The sequence below is a fragment of the Centrocercus urophasianus genome, unplaced genomic scaffold (genome assembly GCF_019232065.1).
Source record: "Centrocercus urophasianus isolate 14NV4802_14NV808 unplaced genomic scaffold, USGS_Curo_1.0 seq_12, whole genome shotgun sequence".
In the NCBI taxonomy this organism is placed as follows: Eukaryota; Metazoa; Chordata; class Aves; order Galliformes; family Phasianidae; genus Centrocercus; species Centrocercus urophasianus.
Genome location: NW_024884364.1, coordinates 61347620 through 61367822, shown reverse-complemented (window position 1 = coordinate 61367822; position 20203 = coordinate 61347620). Strand labels below are relative to the sequence as shown.

Sequence of the window (20203 nt, the reverse complement as noted above, 5' to 3'; positions counted from 1 at the left end):
GAAAATGACAACAGCTACAAAGAGCACAATAACACTATTTGATAGAGCAAATTCTCAACTACAAAATGCTTGTTTTCAATGTAGTCACCACCATTAGCTATGCATTTTTGCCAGTGATGAACAAGAGCCTGCATTTTGCACCTATAAAACATCTGCACCAGTGGGGATGACCCAATGTTGCTGTTGCCATTGCTGAAATGCACCACCCACAACGTCACTGTGCTCACATCCATTGTTTGGTCTGTACAGAGTTCAGTAAGCACTGATGAATGTCACTCAATGCCAATTTTTTATGCATGGCGAAATTCAGTTCCACATCTTTGCTTCAGATGCTTTTCCATGTCAGACACCGTTGTGTCAGAGTGCCCCTCTGCTGCCATCTGTCGTATGGCAATGACATATAACAGAATATTGGTGGGAAGATTCAACCTCTACTGCCATACCACCAATGTCCACCTCTTGACATCGTGGGCCAACACAGTAAAACAAGAGGCGTTATTTCTGGAGCAGCCATTTTTTTAGACTATAATTTTTTTAGCCTATATTTTTTTTTTTAAGTTTTTTCTTGGTATTCTTAAAATCATATGAAAGTACTGTTCTTTCTAGTTGAAGTTCCGTGGTACTTTGTAACATACCAGTGAAAAGAGTACTTGAAACATCTTAATTGCATAATTCACTGCTTGCATTTGCCAGAATATATAACCAGAATATATTTGTTCCTTTTGTTGCAGTTGATCATTGATACACCTACTAGTCCAGTTACAAGCGGACTTCCACTTTTATTTGTCATTACTGTAACAGCTATCAAACAGGTGAGGAGTTTTCTTAGCAAAAGTAAACATAAGGAGAAGTGTTCTATTTGTGTAATATTTGATTTCTCCCTGTCTTTTTATGTGCTATCTTAGAGCAATGCCTAAAGAATTATCATGATGAAACTGGACAGAGTAATGGTTGTTTTTTGTTTGTTTGTTTGTTTTTTGTTTTGTGTATGTGGCTGTAGTAGAAGTTGGTTGATGCTATGTGATGTCTCATGAATTCAACACAAGTTTGTAAATTATTTTAAAACTTTGATGTTCTTGTGCCCAAAGGAATCATCTGCATTCTTGTATTTACTCAGTACATTTGACTTTTGTCTGCTACTAAGCAGCCATCCACATCCACATCCTATTACATTTTTTTCCATAAAGACTGAAAATGAGCTTAATAAGAATGAGAAAAACTTGTAAGATGAAACTGCTGATACTTTTTATATTTCTGTATCCTCTGCAGAATGAAGAGATAACAAAAAGTATTTTGGCTGAAATCTTCAATATATGTTGATGATAACATACAGTTCATAATGATAGCTGCAGTACTTTCTGAAGACTACTATTCAATAGATGTTACAGTAGTCTCTTATTTTCAGTGTGCAAATTAATCCATGAAATGGTAGTAGTTTTCAGAAATCAGTTCTTGCTCCATCATTGAGTATAAAAGACAGTAATAAAAGTTGCTTTCACAAAACGAAATTGCATAATACAGGTTTGTATTATTATACAGGTTTGTAATTTCATTTCCAAGCCAGTACTATCAAAAGGAAAAGGTATTGGTAGTTTTTCATGCTGTACCCTAATGCTGCAGTGTTCCAGTTAACATGAACACTTAAATGTAGATGTAATCTCAGATGAATATTGAATATTTTAATTTATTACTATTAATACATTAATATGATTATCAGATCTGTGCATTATTAGAGCTTCTGATACTATAAATTTGGTCTGGATTGAGATTTAATCAGGAATGAGAGACGTTGCACTCTGATTAAGCTAAAGCTGAATTTGTTGTCTTTGGCAGTTTCAGGCCCCTTGAAGGAGTGCAAAGAATAACTTATTTGGCATAAACCTTACTTAACTCATGAAAAATTTTACTAGATTTGAACTAGAATGAGAGCTTATAACAGGTGCACCTAGTGGCTATTATGCTCTTCATCAATATATATAGATCACAATATCACAAATATTGAGTGTTTATTATTTATTTGGCATTTTAGCTTCAGTCCAATCTAATGATAACTGCTCTTTTAGGACAGCCTCTCAATGTGAGAACGCAGTGGCCAGCATCTAGCTAACATTGCTCTCCCATGGGATGGGGAGAAAATGGAAGGCAAAAAGACGCAACAATTGAGTTAATAATGGTATGATAGGGAAAGCAAAAGCTGTGTGTGCACGCAAAGCAAAAACAAAAACAAAAAAAAAGTCCATTCACTACTTTTCAGCAGGGAGACATTCAGCCACTTCCTGGAAAGCAGGGCTTTGGTATGCTCAGTGCTTACTTCAGAAGACAAAATACCATCAGCACAAATATACCCTCCTCCTTTCACTAAGCTTTTCTTGCTGGGGATGACACCACATTGGTATAGAATATCCCTTTGGTCAGTTTTGGGTCTGTTCTCCAGGCAGTGGCAACTCCCACCCACTTGCCCATCCCCAGGCTACTGGCTTCCTGGAGAGGAGAGAGATTGTAAGGAAAGCCTTGATGCTCCGCATCCCTTGTTCATTATTCACAGAAACATTGGGGTGTTACTAACACCATTTAACCCAAAATGCAAAGCACAGAAGCATATCACAGAATCACAGAATTGTAGGGGTTGGAAGGGACCTCCAGAGATCATCGAGTCCAACCCCCCTGCCAAAGCAGGTTCCCTACAGCAGGTCGCACAGGGAGGCATCCAGGCAGGTCTTGAACATCTCCAGAGAAGGAGACTCCACCACCTCCCTGGGCAGCCTGTTCCAGTGCTCCGTCACCTCACTGTAAAGAAGTTCTTGCTCACATTTGTGCAGAACTTCCTGTGCTGCAGTTTCCGGCTGTTTCCCCTTGTCCTGTCACCCTTCACCACTGAAAAGAGTCCATCCTCGCCACGGTATCAGGTACTGTGGAGAAAGTTCATTTCAGCCAGCCCAGTACAGGGAATAGTATTGATTGGCTCTTAATACGATAACTGGTTATTCTCATTGTCTTTATGCAAAGTGCAGATTTTGCCTGTCTCAGTTCTCCAAGAAACTATGATTTGTTGTGTTTTCATGCCTTTCAGTGCTAAGTATATGTAGTTGAGTATTGTCTGTAGTGGGATTCAGCTCTTGATTATGAGTAAAAATTATGATCGTAACTGGCTGGTAATTTAGCTGTGGTTTCAATTCAATTAGATTTGAATTACTGGACTTAATGTAATCTTAATGTAGTTAAACAGTGGTCTATTCAAGTCTGAATTATAACATATAGTACGGCAGTTGCATCTTTCCAAGTCAGGTGCCAAAGTGAAAACCACTTGTCTGGAGCAGTTATTCCACTGGAGTTTTAAAGACCCTGTGACTTTTCAAAGTATCTCGGAGAGCACCCTGAGTAGTGATACTCTTTTTCTACAGTGGATTTTCAAATGTGCCTAAGAGAGTCAGATATGAAAAATTTTGTGGTATTTTTTCTCTTAACCACTGGTGTCTTTGTCATCTCCAATCTTTAGCTCGTTGCAGGACCTTTTAAATGGAAACTCGTTTTGACTATTGGCATAACACACCAATTCATAGGATAATTCAGTGATCAGCATGGCAATCTGCAAAATTTCTTCAAACAATGATCTTCATCACTCATAGATTGTATGTAGGGTTAAAAAGTTTGACATAACTGTACAGTAGTCAGGAAATATGACCACCTTCAGTCATGGTCTCACTTTTGTCATCTTTCAATATGGAGTCGTACTTTTCCAAAATGTGATTTTCACACTTCTACTTTTTTAGCAGCAATTTCTATGAATACTTCGTGCTTACTCGAAGTTAGAGTGTGAACAAAAGGTGATTATTTAAACATCAGAAATTGTTCCATATGTTATAGACATCCCTATTTATCAGAATGTCTTCATTAAAATAGAAAATTTTATTAACCAATTTTAACGGTGAATCCTCTTTGTCATATACGGGCAACATGACTGTACCACAATTTCATTTATTTTAGTGAAAATCTTTTCTTTTTTTCCTTATTTTGGTTAAGAATCTGCTCTGGTTAAGAATGCTGTTCTTTGTCTTTATAGCCAAATGTTCATCACTGCATCATTCCGTTTAACTGTTTTTTAGGGTTATGAAGATTGGCTTCGACATAAAGCTGACAATGCAATGAACCAATGCCCTGTTCATTTCATTCAACATGGTAAACTGGTTAGAAAGCAAAGCAGAAAATTAAGAGTAAGTAACTATGACTTAATAGACTTTAGGAGTCAGGTTTACTTTGCGCTTTTTGTAAAAAGAATTACACAGAAATGTAGTGTAGAAAATGTATTTATTACATTTCATGATAAGCTTCGTGAAGTGGACCTTGAATAAATTAATTCTTAATCGTGTGCCTCTGAATTTAGCATTGTAACAAGCTAGACCTGTTTCTGCTTTATCTGTGCACTGTTAAGGCTTCTCTTATAACTATTGCTTTTGTTTTCCATTTTTTAATTTGAAATGTTTCACTCATTATTTGTCTTCTGTCTTTTCTGCATTTGCAGTTCTCTGTGGGTATGCAGATTAATAACTTACTTAAGCCCAATTATAACAATCAGTCCTATCAATTTGTCCTATTTCTTACTGAGAAAAACAAATTCAGAATACCTTCTTCATTTCCCATCAAATCACAGCCTCTTTATTGGGCTTCTGAATGCTTCTACATTCTTTTCCTGATAATTTGAAGGTTAATTTTCATAAAATCTCTTTTTTTTTCTTTTTTTTCTTTTTTTTTTCTTGTGAGCAGATAAAGTTGTCATTGTTATGATCTTTAAAATTTAGCAGATCTGATAGATGCTTGTTTGGAATCCCCATGTTTCTAATATCTTTGTTAGGAATATCTTTTTCTGCTCAGCTTCATTTGGGCATAAATAGATCTACAGGGTTCGCTGCTTTCCTGCTCTGACCATTCAGTTGAATATGGTAGCTTCTGCCTACAGCCTCCAGATAGTAAAATAAATAAATAAATAAAACTAAGGCATGATGTGGTGCTCAGTATTCCATGTACCTTAACCTTGTATATGAAGTGAGTGATGTAGCATAGAACTGGAATTTGTATTACAGTAATGAATCCATTGCATATATTTTCCCAATTCCTCCCCGGTTCTTTGCCTTTCAGAATCTATTTCAAGGAAACTGAAGGGTAGGAGAGACAAACGTAGGGAATACTTGTGTGGAGAGGGTATCTGTCTGTGGGTGACAGAGTAAAATTCTCAGACCCGTATTATGCAAGAAAATAGACTAGATCACATAAAGGCAAATCCTTCTGCCCCTAAAAGCCTGTGGGCATTTCATTAAGGGAAGGAAAAAGAATTGCTAAAAGATGAGATTTCTTTGTAACTGACACACTGGCAGATATCATCACAAGAGCACTCTGTCAGTATTTTGTTTACTGTTTTTTTTCTTGACTCTGCCCTTTTTCTACTGCAAACTGTTTAGGTTTTTAATTTATTTTTGGATAGCTTGTTTTATTATAGTTTGCTCCTGGCTTGCAGATTGATTTGTACGCCATAGCTCACGGAGACAATCTTGCTAGATAAATTAGTAAATAAGGACCACTCTACACTATGAACTGTGAAAATCAGAATGTAGAGAACTTGTTTGTCTTTGAGCTGTATCTGAAAATTCACTTTCTGATGTGTAAATATTTTTAGTGGCAACCTGAAAAACTCCAGGTACAGTTTTTTCTCCTGCATGTTCTTACTGTGACACTTGACTGCCAAGATGGCTTTGATCGCCAAGCCAGCCTCCTGGCTTTCTCTCTATCTAGATTAAAAGTTCTGAACAGTTTGGGATTCTTTCTTTGGTAGCATCTGCAGAGATGATTAAATTTGCCATAATGTCACTGTGTTTTAGTTTGATAGACAGTTAAATTAATGTTTTCAGTGGTAAAGAGGGCTAGTAAAACCAATCTAATTACCTGATCTTCTTAAAATTGCCTCTTATAGTAGTAGGATTCTCTGTTTGTGCACAGTTTATTCCCTTTGGTATAGTTTATGCCCTAACAGTGTTTTGTGTGCTTTTGATAAAGTTCTTATTTTGAGTGTTTTATTATAGTTCACCACATCACTGCCTTTTACAAATAATGATTTTGTGGCAGATTGGCAAGTTCTCTCAGAGACACTTATGAGATTATGACAATTTCAGCAGCAGTGTGGTCAGACAAACTCCACTGCTCTTCACGATGAAGGCTCCATGTTGTTCAGACTGGCTCCAGCCAAGGTGTTCACTGCCTCTAGTTCCAAACCTACCACTTCACTGTCTCACTGTGTACCTTCACTTGCCTGAGTAAAGTGAAATATAAAAAATCATGTAGTAAGAAGGAAGTACATTAGAAAATTAATCCTTTCCTAAATCTGAACATCCCAAGACTTGGTGGTAAAATTTTTTCCCTAGACGTGAAGTACCCAATTGTCCTTACATATTTTCTAAGGTCTTTAATTAAAGCTTTATGCTTACCTACAAATTAAATGTTTTAGCATCATTCTTTAGTAGTTCTTCAGTACATTTTAGTAAAGCATATCAATGCTATCACAATTTCATTTTTACCTGCTTATACCAGACAATTTTGTTTAACTAGAATTAGCCAACTCCTGGCAGATTGTTAGGGATATTAGAATTCAGCTTGATAACTATATCATGAGAACAAAGATTAAGCTGAATCTTATGATAATGGCTTATGACAGAAAGGTATCTCTAGTAGATGTCTGATGATTTTTTAAATTGAAACTGATATTCTTAAAACATACATTGTATCTTTAGCTTTTGTTCATTTATTACATTTTTCCTCTGTAAAATATGAGTTCCAACAGTTTATAAAAGGCTCTCAGAGGGATGCTTTACAGTAATCTCTTGAATTGGTAGTTGATTGGATGTTCAGTTGCACTGTTTAACAGACTGTAAGATGCTTTCTTATGTTTGCATTAATGATGATTAATTTTTTCACCTTTAAACGTGGATAAAGAGTAGGGTGGACTTCTAATGACAAATCCTACTGAAAATATGTCTTTGTGTTCATTGGCAGACTTGGAATTCTTAGGTTTCTTTCAACTGTCTCTAATTACAGTATTCTGAGATGCTTATCCCCAAGAGCAAAAGAAAGCAGTCCACATCTCCAGCTGTTTTTGAAATAATATTTTGTTGTAATTATTTTTGAAGCAAGAGTATATCTTCCATCACTCAAATAATGTCACAAAGCTTAATAATTCAGTATTTGCACAATGGTTGAAATCCTGAAAGGTAGCATGCAGTAAACCTGATTCATTCCACAAAGTGTAATTCTCAGATATAGTTCTGTAGTTACATGCTCCTGTGGTAACATCCTGGTCTGAATAAAATTTATGAATTTTCAAGATATTTGAATGAACCTAAGCTTTTGAGCTGCCATGTGATACTTTTTTTTTTTTTTCCCTCTAGGTTGGTGATATTGTGATGGTAAAAGAAGATGAAACATTCCCATGTGACTTAATATTTCTATCAAGTAGTAGAGGAGATGGAACATGTTTTGTTACAACAGCTAGTTTGGATGGTGAATCCAGTCATAAAGTAATAAAATGTTCTACATTTTCTTTTTAAGGCAAAATTTGCTTTCAGGTTCGGTATTGGTTTTTTTTTACAGAGAAAAAAATATATTCATGCATATATTTGTGAACAGATACAATGAATACACTGACATGTGTGAGTTTCTGACAGTTCTTTTTTCTTGCTTAATTTATAAAAATATTCAAAACTTTTTTGTTTTTTTTTCAGTCTGTGTATAGTATAGGCATGTAAATTATAAAGATGATTCCCAAGCATTTTTGTACTTAAATGCTTTCATGTTAACCTGATTTATGAGTACATTGCAAGGCACCTGCAAATAATGTATGCAAATAATGTATCCACTAAGGGACATTTAAAAGTGCTTCTTATTTGAAATATTAGTTCCCATGTAAAAGCTAGTATGTCTTTTTCACAATGAGCCAGAGTTTATCTACAGATAAATGCCTTATATCTCTGTCTTATTTTTTCAATATACATACATCTTTTTATTCATGCCAGACTCACTATGCCGTTCAAGATACAAAGGCATTTCACAGTGAACAAGAAATTGATGCACTACATGCTACCATTGAATGTGAACAACCTCAGCCTGACCTTTATAAGTAAGAAAATAATTCTTATCTCTTTGATTTAACATATTCTACCAGTATAAGGATATCATCATTAAAGACTCCTGACTGCATCTGCATGGTTAGAGTAGGGCCCAAAATGAGTCTGGAGTCAGTTTAGTCTTCCATCCTTGCTCCTTTTCTGCAGGTAGGTCAGAGGTCTCCTCTAGGGCAAGGGTCTCCAAAGTGGACTGCCCACAACTCAGGGGACGTGCAGGACTATTCACTGAGGTGTGTGGAGGAAATGTTGAAACTTCTACTTAGATTCATTTTTTTAACCTAAAAAAAAAATATGTTTTACTAATATTTAATGTACATACTGATATTGGCATCCTCGTGCTGTCTGTATGTCAGAAGGTTCACAGTTTGAGAAGTATCCCTGGGGAAGTGTGGGTATTCTGCAGTGTGGAGAGGTTGACACTTGACACCCTGATTCGTTTGTTCATTTTCAGTGTATTGTGAAGTATGGCAGTTTGTTTGTACCTGGTTATAGAGAACTATGAGTTATATTACCTAGTTCTAACTGAATTAACCTCACAAAATAAGCAAGCGACTCACAAAGATTCCTACAAAGAAACTGCAGATTAATAATCCGAGCACAAGCAAACAACAAAAAAATGGCAGAGCAAACATTTCTGGTGCTCCTGCTGTGAGCTCTTAATAAGTAGTTGGCCAAAAAACATTTAAAAGTTTTCAGGAAGATTATATGAAGATGGACTTACATCTGCTGTTGTTAACAGTGAACCTGCAGTATGTTATGCTCATGTTGCATCTTTGCAGACTCCTTGAAGATCCGCTCTTAGTTGTAGGACTCTGTCCAATCCATTGTTGATTAGCAAATAGCTAATATTGTATTTAAATATTAGCAAATATTGTATTTAAGAACAAATGTGTTTAATTCACTTCAAGGATACATGAAAAACATGTGAGTGATCACAAAGCGTTAAACAACATTTTCTCAAATAATCTGTTACACTCCTTAAAAATTTTAAAAGTGAGAGAATTTGCCTTGTTTGTTGTATATGTGTGTGGCATATACATATCTGTACATAAAGAGAATTACTTGTCCTTGTACATTAAGAAAATAGAAATGTTGAGACATACACATAGGAATACACCAACTGCTGTTAGCAATAACACTGCTACTAAGCTACTTGTGTATTTCCCTTGCAGATTTGTTGGTCGAATAAATGTTTACCATGATAGAAATGAGCCTATAGCAAGGTAAGGAAAATCCAGCATTTCTATACACTTAATCGTTGTTAGGGCTGAGTATGTATCAATAATTAAATTCCATTTGTTTCATCAACACTGGGCTGTCTTTTCTTGTTGATGAAATATTTTTCTCTTAGAAGCTTATAGTCTGTAATTTTGTACATCGTAAATATTTCATGTTTTAACTTGAGTTTTTATTTGATCTATATTTACTTTGTAAATGATGTTGATAATTATTTTAGCAGAGCTTTGATAAGGCTGCTCCATCAGCATGGGGTGTCTGCAGTACACCAAACAGAGTGCACAGAATTGTGTGTATTCCTGTCATTCTTCTTCTTCCTTCTTCTTGGAGATTGCACGTGCTAATATCATGTTTAGTGTTACTGAGGAAAGGATTTGTATATTTATCTGAACTGTCTGCAGTGTTGTGAGTGATCAAGAATGCAACATCTAAGGAAATGATTTTATATGAGGTACAGGAAATGATCTGTTTTCTTGGGTCTGCACCTAGGAGGATCTGCCTCCTGTGCAAATAAGTTTCTTTCTGAAGTGGGTGACGTGCATTCTATACATTGAGCAGTCTGTAGCCCAGACCATTCCAACAGAGAAGAAAAACAAAGCAGTACAAAAGTGTCATGAGTCTTCGTGTCTCTTCTGCTTTGGAACTTCTCTGTGTAGGCAAGGAAAAGACTTTGCATACCTGATTTTGATAAGGTGTGTGCCACAAAGAGACAAATTAATAACAGGAAGTCTTCTCATTTATTACATCCAAGGTTCAGCACGTGAGAATTTACTCCATTCTGGCAAAGTGCCTGCTTAAGCTCATGTGTCTGTAGATTGGTAATTTTCTATCAGTAAACAAAGAGGGAAGAAAGCCTGGTTGCTGAGCCTGTTAATGTCAAAGGTCTCTGAAGAAACACATGTATGCCTGCACTGTGAAATAGTGAAAATCTGCCACCATCCAGGGCACTTCACACCTCTCTTGGCTGTTTGGGGCTGAATTCTTGCTAGGGATCCCTCAGATCAGAGGGCCAGGCAGAGCACTGTCCTCACGAACTGTCCTAGTTATGGCTTCCCTCTTCCAGGTAGTGGGCATCCTTACCCTCCCTGGGATCCTCCTGTCCTTTCCATGTCGAGTGATGTGTCACTTAAAAGCAGATTATTTTGGTCTGCTGTGAAAACTTCCTTACATCAAGATTCTTAGTCAGGTGGGAAGGAAAAGGAAAATATGTAGAAAATACAATTCCAAAGAGCACTCTCTTTTTAAATCAGAACAGCAATAACCTGTGTCTAAGAGTGTGAACATGAAGATTTGTGGCTTTAAGGCGTGTGTTCCTGGAACAGCACTATTACTACTGGGATTGTTTTACTGTTCTATACAATGTTCTATAGCCCAACTCATTCGTTTAACATCACACTGCTGGTTTTGATGGAACTAGTTGCATGTTCTACATCAGTTAGTAGCCCTGGAGTTTTTGTTTGTTTCTTTAGAGTTCCTTTATTTGGGTTTTTTTTTTGTAGTTATCTTTTTTCTTCCTTTTTTCTTTTTTTTTTTTGTACCACAAGAACACTTTGAATAACATCCAAAAATAGTGAGGTTACTTGTTGGGTGGTTTTTTGTTGTTGTTTGTTATTTTATCCTCCATGGCTATATAAATAGAGCCTGGCAGTAGTTTAAAATGTCATCCATGCAATTCTGCATGCTGTCTGTCAATAAAGTAGCCCTTGGTTTCATAGTCTTATAGTGGTTTGTGTTACATATGCTCCAAACATCTTTAAACAGCATGGGAAGAAGTAGGTAATTCCACCTGCTTCTCATTAAATTATTTTACCTATATTAATCTTTATGCTTTGAAAAGTATGTAGTACATTTAAAGCAATACCTTGTATAGCATTTATAATTGGAATACAGTGACAAAATTGTCTTCAGCAAGTAATTCTAACATGCAGGAAACTCAACAAACCTAAAAAAAGAGTTGGTGTTGTTAAAAATAATCACCTTACAATTATGATAATTAATATCATTTAGATATCTTCAGATGTGGTTTTTAGATGCACTGGCTTTCAATATGAAAGAAATGAAGAAACACTGTTTTCTCTACGTGTTTTAAAATTAGATTGCCTATGCTAGCTTTGGATTGTGAGGTTGTCTTTAATTTTAGGAATCTCTATATTTTTTAATCTTCACTTAAAATAGTTAAATGCCATTAATTGATGAATTAATTCACTGAGTAAAACTACCTTCCTCTCTTCGGTGGCTTCCATTAAAGCCTGTTCTCTCTTTCTAAATACTTATATTTCGGAATGTTTCTCTTTTGCAGGCCATTAGGATCCGAAAATCTGCTCCTTAGAGGAGCCACTTTAAAGAATACAGAAAAAATCTTTGGTAAATATTTGTATTAATTATTTCAGAGGATGCTGAAGTAATAAGCAAAAATCAAACAGGGTTGCAGATGTGGAGTTACTACTGTGTGTATGATTTCTTTTTAAGCACTTGATTTACAACTTCTTAATAAGATTTACTGTTGCTGTAATTGCAGTAAAAGAAGTATTAATGATATATAATGATTGTAAAGATTTTTGGGAGGAGTTCAATTTTCAAGGATGAGTGAAGATGGCACACATTCTTCATGTGAATATAGGGCTTCTGAACAGAGACTGTGGGTTAATATTGTTGCCCAATGAAGTCAATGACTCCCTTCTGGTTTTAAAAGGGACAAGGGTCCAAATCATCCACTACTGTATACGATTTCCACGCTCTAAAAAAGAAGGTTGTAAATAACAATGTACTACTCAGCCTAAAATATGAAAATCTGACAGCTGGCTAAAAGGATGAAAAGTATATGTTGACTTGGACTTGCCTTCTTTGCTTTAGTTGGTATCTGAAACTGATAAGCTAATATAATTAGATTGTAGTGTTTCTTTAAACTTCAGGGCATGATTTTAAGATCTCAGTCAACTTGAGTATCAGGCAGAGATATGTGAGTGGTTGTTTCTGATCTGTGTAAAACACATGCACTTGTTTGCCATTAATGATCCATATTGAAAACTGCATTATTTTATCATTGTGCTGATTTACTCTGCACTTCAAATCCATTTTCTTGTTTATATTTACTTCTATTTATTGTATTTAATATTCTGAGAGTTAGTCACTCAAAATGCAATTTTAAGAGGAATTCAGTAATATCAGAAGATCCCTCCTCATAAATTACTAGCATTTTCTGAAGAAAAGTAAATCAGTAGCCTTCTTCTGTTCTTCTTGGATTTATTCTGTAGTTTATCCCTCGTTGGATTGTCTTGCACAATGTATTCCTTATGTTTTAAAATTGAAGCCTAGAAAAAAAACCCCACCAGCCATAAAAATGCAAGGAATTGGGAACTGTGATTTTAGAGTGAGATGTAAATGCTTCTTAAAATTTTCCCTAAAATATTAAGGCAACTTTCAGTTGTGGGTATCATCTTGATCTGTATCCTTTTTCTTCAGACTACAGAAGTTATATAGAAGGGGAAATAGTTGGTGGGATCTAATAGTCTAGAGAATTGTGTTCTTATTCAAGTAAGTTGCTGTACTGTGTAATCTTTAGTAAAACAGGTTGTCTAATTTCAGGTGTTGCTATCTACACTGGCATGGAAACAAAAATGGCATTAAATTACCAGTCAAAATCACAGAAACGATCTGCTGTAGAAAAGTAATATTTCAAACTTTTATTTTGGGGTGGAAAACTGCATGTTTGAATGATGTATAAAAGGGAATATTTTCATTTAGCTAAAAGTATGTGATTTATTAATTTTAAACAATGAAAGAAGTAAAGGAACTTAAAATTTGCATTATTACTTCATTTTTGAATTATGAAATGAGTCTTGTAACCTCAGATAGATGAGGTTCTCAGTACTAAGCAATTACTGTATATAAGAAAGAAACCATCATAATGCTGTGCTTACATTTTTGAGATAAAGTATGCTTTGCAGTTCCATCAGACTTTTCTTTCATTGGTTAGGATTTACCTACTGACTTTTTTCCAAGATTATGTGCTTCAATATCCTAACACTGTTTAACCATATAATTAAATTGAATTTAATAGAATTAATTCCTTGAGTATGGACCAACTGTAGTAATGCAAAGCTAATTTGTGATAGGTCTTCCATGTTTAATCTAAAATTGTATGTTCCATATAGACATACATAGAATTTATGATACTTATCTTCAGGGGAAGTTATTTAACATCATAGCAAATGTTAGGCTGAAACACAAGTAGAATATTTTTAAATGAACTCTGTAGTTTGTATACTAGTGGAATTTTAATTTATTTTTAATTTTTTTATTATTATTTTTTAGATCAATGAATGTATTCCTTATTGTATACCTCTGTATTCTCATCAGTAAAGCGCTAATAAATACTGTCCTGAAGTATGTCTGGCAGAGCGAACCGTTTCGTGATGAGCCGTGGTATAATCAGAAAACAGAGCCAGAAAGGAAGAGAAATCAGGTATGGAAATAAATTAAAATAGCAAAAAACAGTTTCATTAAGCTCTAAATTTGTGAGACTCCTACTGAAAACTAGATACGGCCTATGCATTGACTGAGAATGGTGATAGTATATTTGTGGAAAGCCTGTATGAGGTGGGTTTTGTTTGAACTTTAACTGGAGATTCATCAAGGATATGAAAGTTCTTTTTTAGTATAAAAATCCACATACAGATGTCCTGGAGTTTCCTGCCACTGAGTTTCTAAAGAGCTGAACTCTTGAAGAGAAACATAGGACCGAAAGGAATCGCCCAGCTACTGGCAATCTCACAACCAGTGGCTGTTCAAAGCAATCTGCTGTAGGAATTGCTGTACAAGTACCTCTCAGAAGCTTAGTTTCATATAGTCTTGTAACTCTCTCATGAGTGTTAGAGACCAACAGAGTTGCCAGTATCCAGCATTTTTACGAGAGCAAGGGCACTGTCAATCAAGAATACTTTATAGTGAGCTCAGCCCCACATTACAGAAGGCAGAATATTATTTTAGTAAATCTTCCCGATGGGGGGAAAAATTCCTCTTCACACTAAATGATGCTGCTGCTGCCTGAACGCTATGAAATCTGCTAATTCTCAGATGACTTGTGTGATTTTATGTTATTCTTCTGCTAATTTGGGAATATACGTTTTTACTGTTTCCCTTGTTCACATGATGTTGTTTCTATTCATATGCAGTCACTGTCATTAGTTGATCTAGAATTTTGCAGCAATAATGTGTAAATGTATTCTCCATCTATATATCTTTAAAGAAAAATACAAGTTAAAACTTAAAAAAAAAAAACTTCATGCAAAAATTACTATGATGTAAATCATGAAAGTATACATTGTTTACCAAAATATGAGATGTGGTGCTCAGGGACATGATTTAGCAGAGGGTTGTTAGAGTTAGGGTAGTAGGGTTAGGTTGTGGTTGGTCTCAATGATCTTTAAGGTCTTTTCCAACCTGAGTGATTCTATGATTCTGTGTGAATGGAGTTGCTTAGTGTTGAAAGCTAAAAACAGACTTGCAAATGCAAGTAGCTGACTTTCAGTATTTGATGGTACATGAAGAATTATTATTTTTATCTTGCTTCTTTGGCAGTTTCTTCAAGCGTTTACAGACTTCCTTGCATTCATGGTTCTCTTCAACTACATTATTCCTGTATCCATGTATGTCACTGTGGAAATGCAGAAATTTCTTGGTTCTTATTTCCTCACGTGGGATGAGGAAATGTTTGATGAAGACACAGGAGAAGGACCACTGGTGAATACTTCTGACCTCAATGAAGAGTTGGGACAGGTAAATTTCACTGAATGAAAAAATTTTCAACTATTTCCACCATAAAAATACATTTTATTCATGTATAGTAATTTTTATTTAAAATTTAATTTTCACTATATTTTTTGCAGCTTTAAACTGCATTTTCCTTAGTGCTGATTAATTTAGAAATTGTATTTGATTTCTTCAGATTTTCACAATAAAAAATTCTGATTTCTCAGCTAAGTCAGTGCAAGTGATCACAGAGTTTCTGAAAATACCTTTGTGAGCTACCATGCTAAGTATTGAAACATAAACAACACTTACATTTAGCTTAATGAGTAATTCCTGAATACACTTCACTTAAAGCAATCTCATTCATTTCCATGAGTTAGAAGTACTACATTGCTCATTACAATGGTATTTCCTTATTTCATTGTTTAAATACATTTTAGAATTTCATAACTTTTTACTGTATTGTGGCTAACCTAGGAAATTAGTTCTGTATTATCGCTTCCTACACAAATAGTCCCTTATTTGATTTTTTTTTTCAAATATTATTGTTGTACATTTAAGCAGTAGCAAATTTATGTATCCTCTGAACCATTTGCACTTCAGTCTGAATCGTCTCACAAAAGTGAAATTATCTAGACAGTAAGTGTGTAATCTAAGCTGGAATTTTCCACTTTCACTGAACAGATGCTCAGGCATTCACACTCCTCTTACTGGCATAGGTACCTGCAGTGTAGTCACAAAAAGATATCTGTATTATAGATATAGATGTTAGTAAATTTTTTATATATGTATATAAATATATATATAAAAAATTATAGATATATGTTAGTAAATAATAAGCACTTCATGAAGGTAATTTCTCTCTTATAACTATAGAGGGAGATTTACATAAGCATCTAAATTCCTTACGGTGAAAGGCAGATAAAAGAAATACCCTTTTCGTCTGGTAGATTGATAGCAAATATCCAGACAAAAGTGTTGTCCAATAAAATGATTGTCTGACCTTCTGCTTTTTTGAAAGAAATTCCATCTTTATTATTTTGCATTAACAAAATCATCATATTGACACAGATATGTGCACACATTTTGTATAAACTATTTAGGAACTTTATTAATTAAATAATTTTCATAGGTTGTCAAGTAAAATAAGATTGTATATTGCTTTATTTTTTGTACTGCTGAACTAGTTATTGAGGTTTTAAGGAGTATTTATATCTATTTGGACAAAAGATGGTACAAGTATTTTATTACTATGGGCAACCACTGTTTGTATCATCTCTTATATAGTCTTTGCAGACAAGGTATTGATGTCTGTGCTGAATGAGCAGGCAGTGTTATGGATTAAGAACTGGCTGAACAGCAAGGCCCAGAGCGTGGTGATCCGTGGTGTGAATTTTTGCTGGAGGCCAGTATCTCGTGGATGTAGCTCAGTGACCAGTACTGGGCTCACTTCACATCATCTTCAGTAAAGATGATGGGACACAGTGTTCAGGGGACCACTGTGCTGGAAAGCAGCTTTGCAGAAAAGAATCTTAGTATTCTGGTGGACCCTAAACTGAACATGAAACTGCAGTGAGCCCTTGTGGCAAAGGCAACCAAAAGCCCCCTGATCTACCCTGTGGAGAATGGTTCCAGCTGGGGAAAGAAGGTGATCCTTTCACTTTGTTTAGCTCTCTAAGGCCACACTTGGAGTACTGGGTCCAGTTCCTCCACTTGGTGGCCCTGCTTGAGTAGGGAGGCTTGGTGACCAGGTGACCTCCAGACGTCCTGTTCATATATAACCATTGATTGATGTGTAAAATAATTGAGTACTACTACATTTAAATACAATCACAAGAATGAGACTCATCATTACTTGGTATATCATTATAAATCCAATGAACTTGTTTCTTCTTCTACATTCTTGAAAGGTGTTATTTCTCTTACTTCTAATGAACGTATTGAATGTTAATCATTATTGATACTTGTGGTAAATTTTGTCAGTGAAATACATATTTTACTACTTTTTTTCTGGAAATGATGTTGCACACTGAGTGAATAAAAGTGCTTTGCTTTATAGCATTTTGTATCCAGTATAGATATAATATGAAATCTTTATATAGTGCTTCATATGAGAGAGAACTGAATCCTGTCCACCTTGAAACACATGTCATTAGAGTGTTGTCTTTGCAGATAAGAAAGCCTTGGAAAATCTGGAAAATTGCTTTTCCAAATCAGTGAATATTAGGAAAGTTAATGTAGGGAGAAAGTTCAAATATTAACTTCTGACTACTGAAAGAAAATGTAGTTGTTTTGTTTGAAGTATTTACTAAATATTAAAGTCGTTAAACAATCTGTTGAACTCTAAATAATTCCCTTACTTTCACTGTTTAAATCCAAAATTGAGCTTAGGAAGATATATCTACCTAAATACTGAAATTCACTTTTCAGTTTTGTTTTTGCTTTTGTTAGCCTTTAATGCCATGTCTCATTGTAGAATAAAATGAATTAAAAATTCAATTTTGAGATAGAAAGAATGTTTTCAGGGCAGTAACAGTGCTCTTGCATGTAAGTGTATGTGATAGTCTAGACTCTTCATTTACACAAAAGTTGTTGCATTGGGCAATTCTGACACTGGCTCAAGTACTGTGCTGAAAGTAACTGATTTGAATCCAGGTACATTAAATAATCATTCCTGCCAATGGAATCCGTGAATTTTGTTTCCATAAATATCTGTTTTGCAGCAAGTGTGACATTAAGAACCAAAAAGGAGCTTAAGAGAAGAGTAAAAGTAGGTTAAATATTGTTTATAAGTGTTATCAGGCAGAAGATAGCTTTGCTGGTACTCTCGTATGATAAAATCTGTTAGTAGAACATGTATCCAAAAAAGAACTTTGTCTTCCTTTTCGGAAAGAGCTCAGATTAAGGAAGGTGTAGCCCAGTAACAATTTCGCTTATGTGAAGAGAACTTGGAAGATCTCTGTTCATATTCCTGCTATTTTTAATTTGTGTTCATTTGCAGATTGAGTATGTCTTCACAGATAAAACAGGAACCTTAACTGAGAACAACATGGAATTTGTAGAATGTTGTATTGAAGGACATGTTTATATACCACATGTTATCTGCAATGGCCAAATTCTCCATGATTGCACAGGCATTGATATGATAGATTCTTCTCCAGGAGGAAGTGGAAAGGTATGGTGACTCTTTCTAGGTCTGTGTTTTTCACAGTGAAACGTGAAAATTGAATTGTGCTGATGAAGGGAATTGTAGAAATATAAGATCCTTGAATTTTTGTAATCAAAGTAGATATCTGCAGGAAATGCATGACAGCATAAACATTTTCCTTTCCTTGTTTAATTAAGATTTAGATGCTTAATCAGAAGTTTCCCAACTTAATAAAGCTGTAAGACTGAGTTAAACCCCAAAATACAGAACTTTCTCTGGTTAAGGGCTAAAAATATGTTATAGTTGGTTTGCATTTTACATTGTCTACAATAAGGAAATTGAGGCAGGAAACTCTTGTAGGGGAAAAGTGAGTGTTCAGTGCATACACTCAGTCATCATTGAGCGAAGATGGCCATAGAATGGCTTATAATTAAAAGTAAGTTACTTCTAAATGTGACATAATGTAGCCACATCTGAAGCATATTACACATGGCATGTATGTGCTTTGGCTTTTTTCTGTGAAAAACAAAAGAGGTTACTTGAAAGTTAAGGCAACTTCATGTCAGTAGCTTAGCATTGTGTAAATGGGTAGGATAACTGGACACTATATTTTAAAATATATATTGATACAATCTCAGATCATACTTTGTCCATACCCTATACTGTGGCAAGATAAGGTCTGTATGTAATTGTAAATCAGCACTCTTGTGATTTTCACTTATCTGAACATGTTCCCAGAGTAGTTGTGTTTTTGTCTTGGAATCACAATGACACAGATCCAGATAAGGTTCAGTTACAAAGATACAGTTAGAACACAGCCAGTTATCCATTAAATACATAGAAATCTCTTTCTGGTGTGACTCTCGAACCAGAAATAAGAAATAGATAAGCTGCTATTGCCAAACCACCTGAAACTTTATAGAAATTGTTGGTTCCAAAATGTGCACACCTTTTATACAGATGCACAATGGAGTTCTTTTACATGTCTGCAATTTACGACTGCCATTACAATGTTATTACTAGCAGCTATTAACCAGCTGTGTGGCCACCACAGGTACAGGCTTGGGTACCTTTAAAGGGCAGGTAGCATATAATAATGCCTGCATGTGTTAATAGTAATCAGTGACGTTGCTAACCTCCTAAAAAAAAGAAATAATAATTGAATACTTGAAAGTGATGACACATAATGACAATAATTTCTTTTATTTATTAGGAGAGAGAGGAGCTATTTTTCCGAGCTCTTTGTCTTTGCCACACTGTTCAGGTAAAAGATGATGACAATGTAGATGGGTTGAAGAAGAGCCAGCTCTCAAGAAGATCTCGCATATATATATCTTCATCACCTGATGAAGTTGCTTTAGTTGAAGGAATACAGAGGTATGTATGTAACTAAATACTGTAATTTTTCAATCTGGAGAATTAATCACTGTAGTTGAAAGTTGTTTTCAGCACAAAAATCCTAATAACAAACATCAAATCACTTACTGATGATGATTTTCTTAGTATGCAGTCATGACTATTCATATTCATAAACTAAAAACAGTTGTGTTTTTCTCGGAATATCAGTTTAAATCTTTCCGACATGTAAACTGGATAATTGTGTGTTTCTTGTATGGCTTCTCTTAGTGTGTGTTTCAATTTTACAGGCTCGGTTACACCTATCTATGCCTGAAGGACAATTACATGGAGATCTTAAATCGGGAAAATAACAGAGAGAAGTGAGTGCTTAAAATATAACAGAATGTGACTGAGGAAAGGAATTTTTATTGATATGTTTAATAATTCATTCTCTACCTATATACCAATTTTATATTCAGGAAAGCCACAACCTGTGCATTTTAGTAAGAAAAGAAGTGTTCTACTAATATTTGTAGTTACAGATACACCAGATGGTTTTATATTT

General features: G+C 35.0%; 1 protein-coding gene across 4 annotated transcripts in view; it reads left to right on the top strand.

Moving 5' to 3' along the window:
* ATP11A (ATPase phospholipid transporting 11A) overlaps window positions 1-20203 on the top strand; it is a 122354-nt gene that overhangs the window by 72509 nt on the left and 29642 nt on the right. For all 4 annotated transcript variants that reach the window (XM_042810419.1, XM_042810416.1, XM_042810417.1 and 1 more), the window contains exons 4-15: window positions 732-812; window positions 4104-4211; window positions 7431-7559; window positions 8055-8158; window positions 9338-9388; window positions 11701-11765; window positions 12987-13068; window positions 13716-13866; window positions 14982-15179; window positions 18154-18327; window positions 19514-19677; window positions 19947-20018. In XM_042810419.1, the coding sequence (XP_042666353.1) occupies window positions 732-812; window positions 4104-4211; window positions 7431-7559; window positions 8055-8158; window positions 9338-9388; window positions 11701-11765; window positions 12987-13068; window positions 13716-13866; window positions 14982-15179; window positions 18154-18327; window positions 19514-19677; window positions 19947-20018 (1379 nt within the window). The remainder of the gene's footprint in view (window positions 1-731; window positions 813-4103; window positions 4212-7430; window positions 7560-8054; window positions 8159-9337; window positions 9389-11700; window positions 11766-12986; window positions 13069-13715; window positions 13867-14981; window positions 15180-18153; window positions 18328-19513; window positions 19678-19946; window positions 20019-20203) is intronic.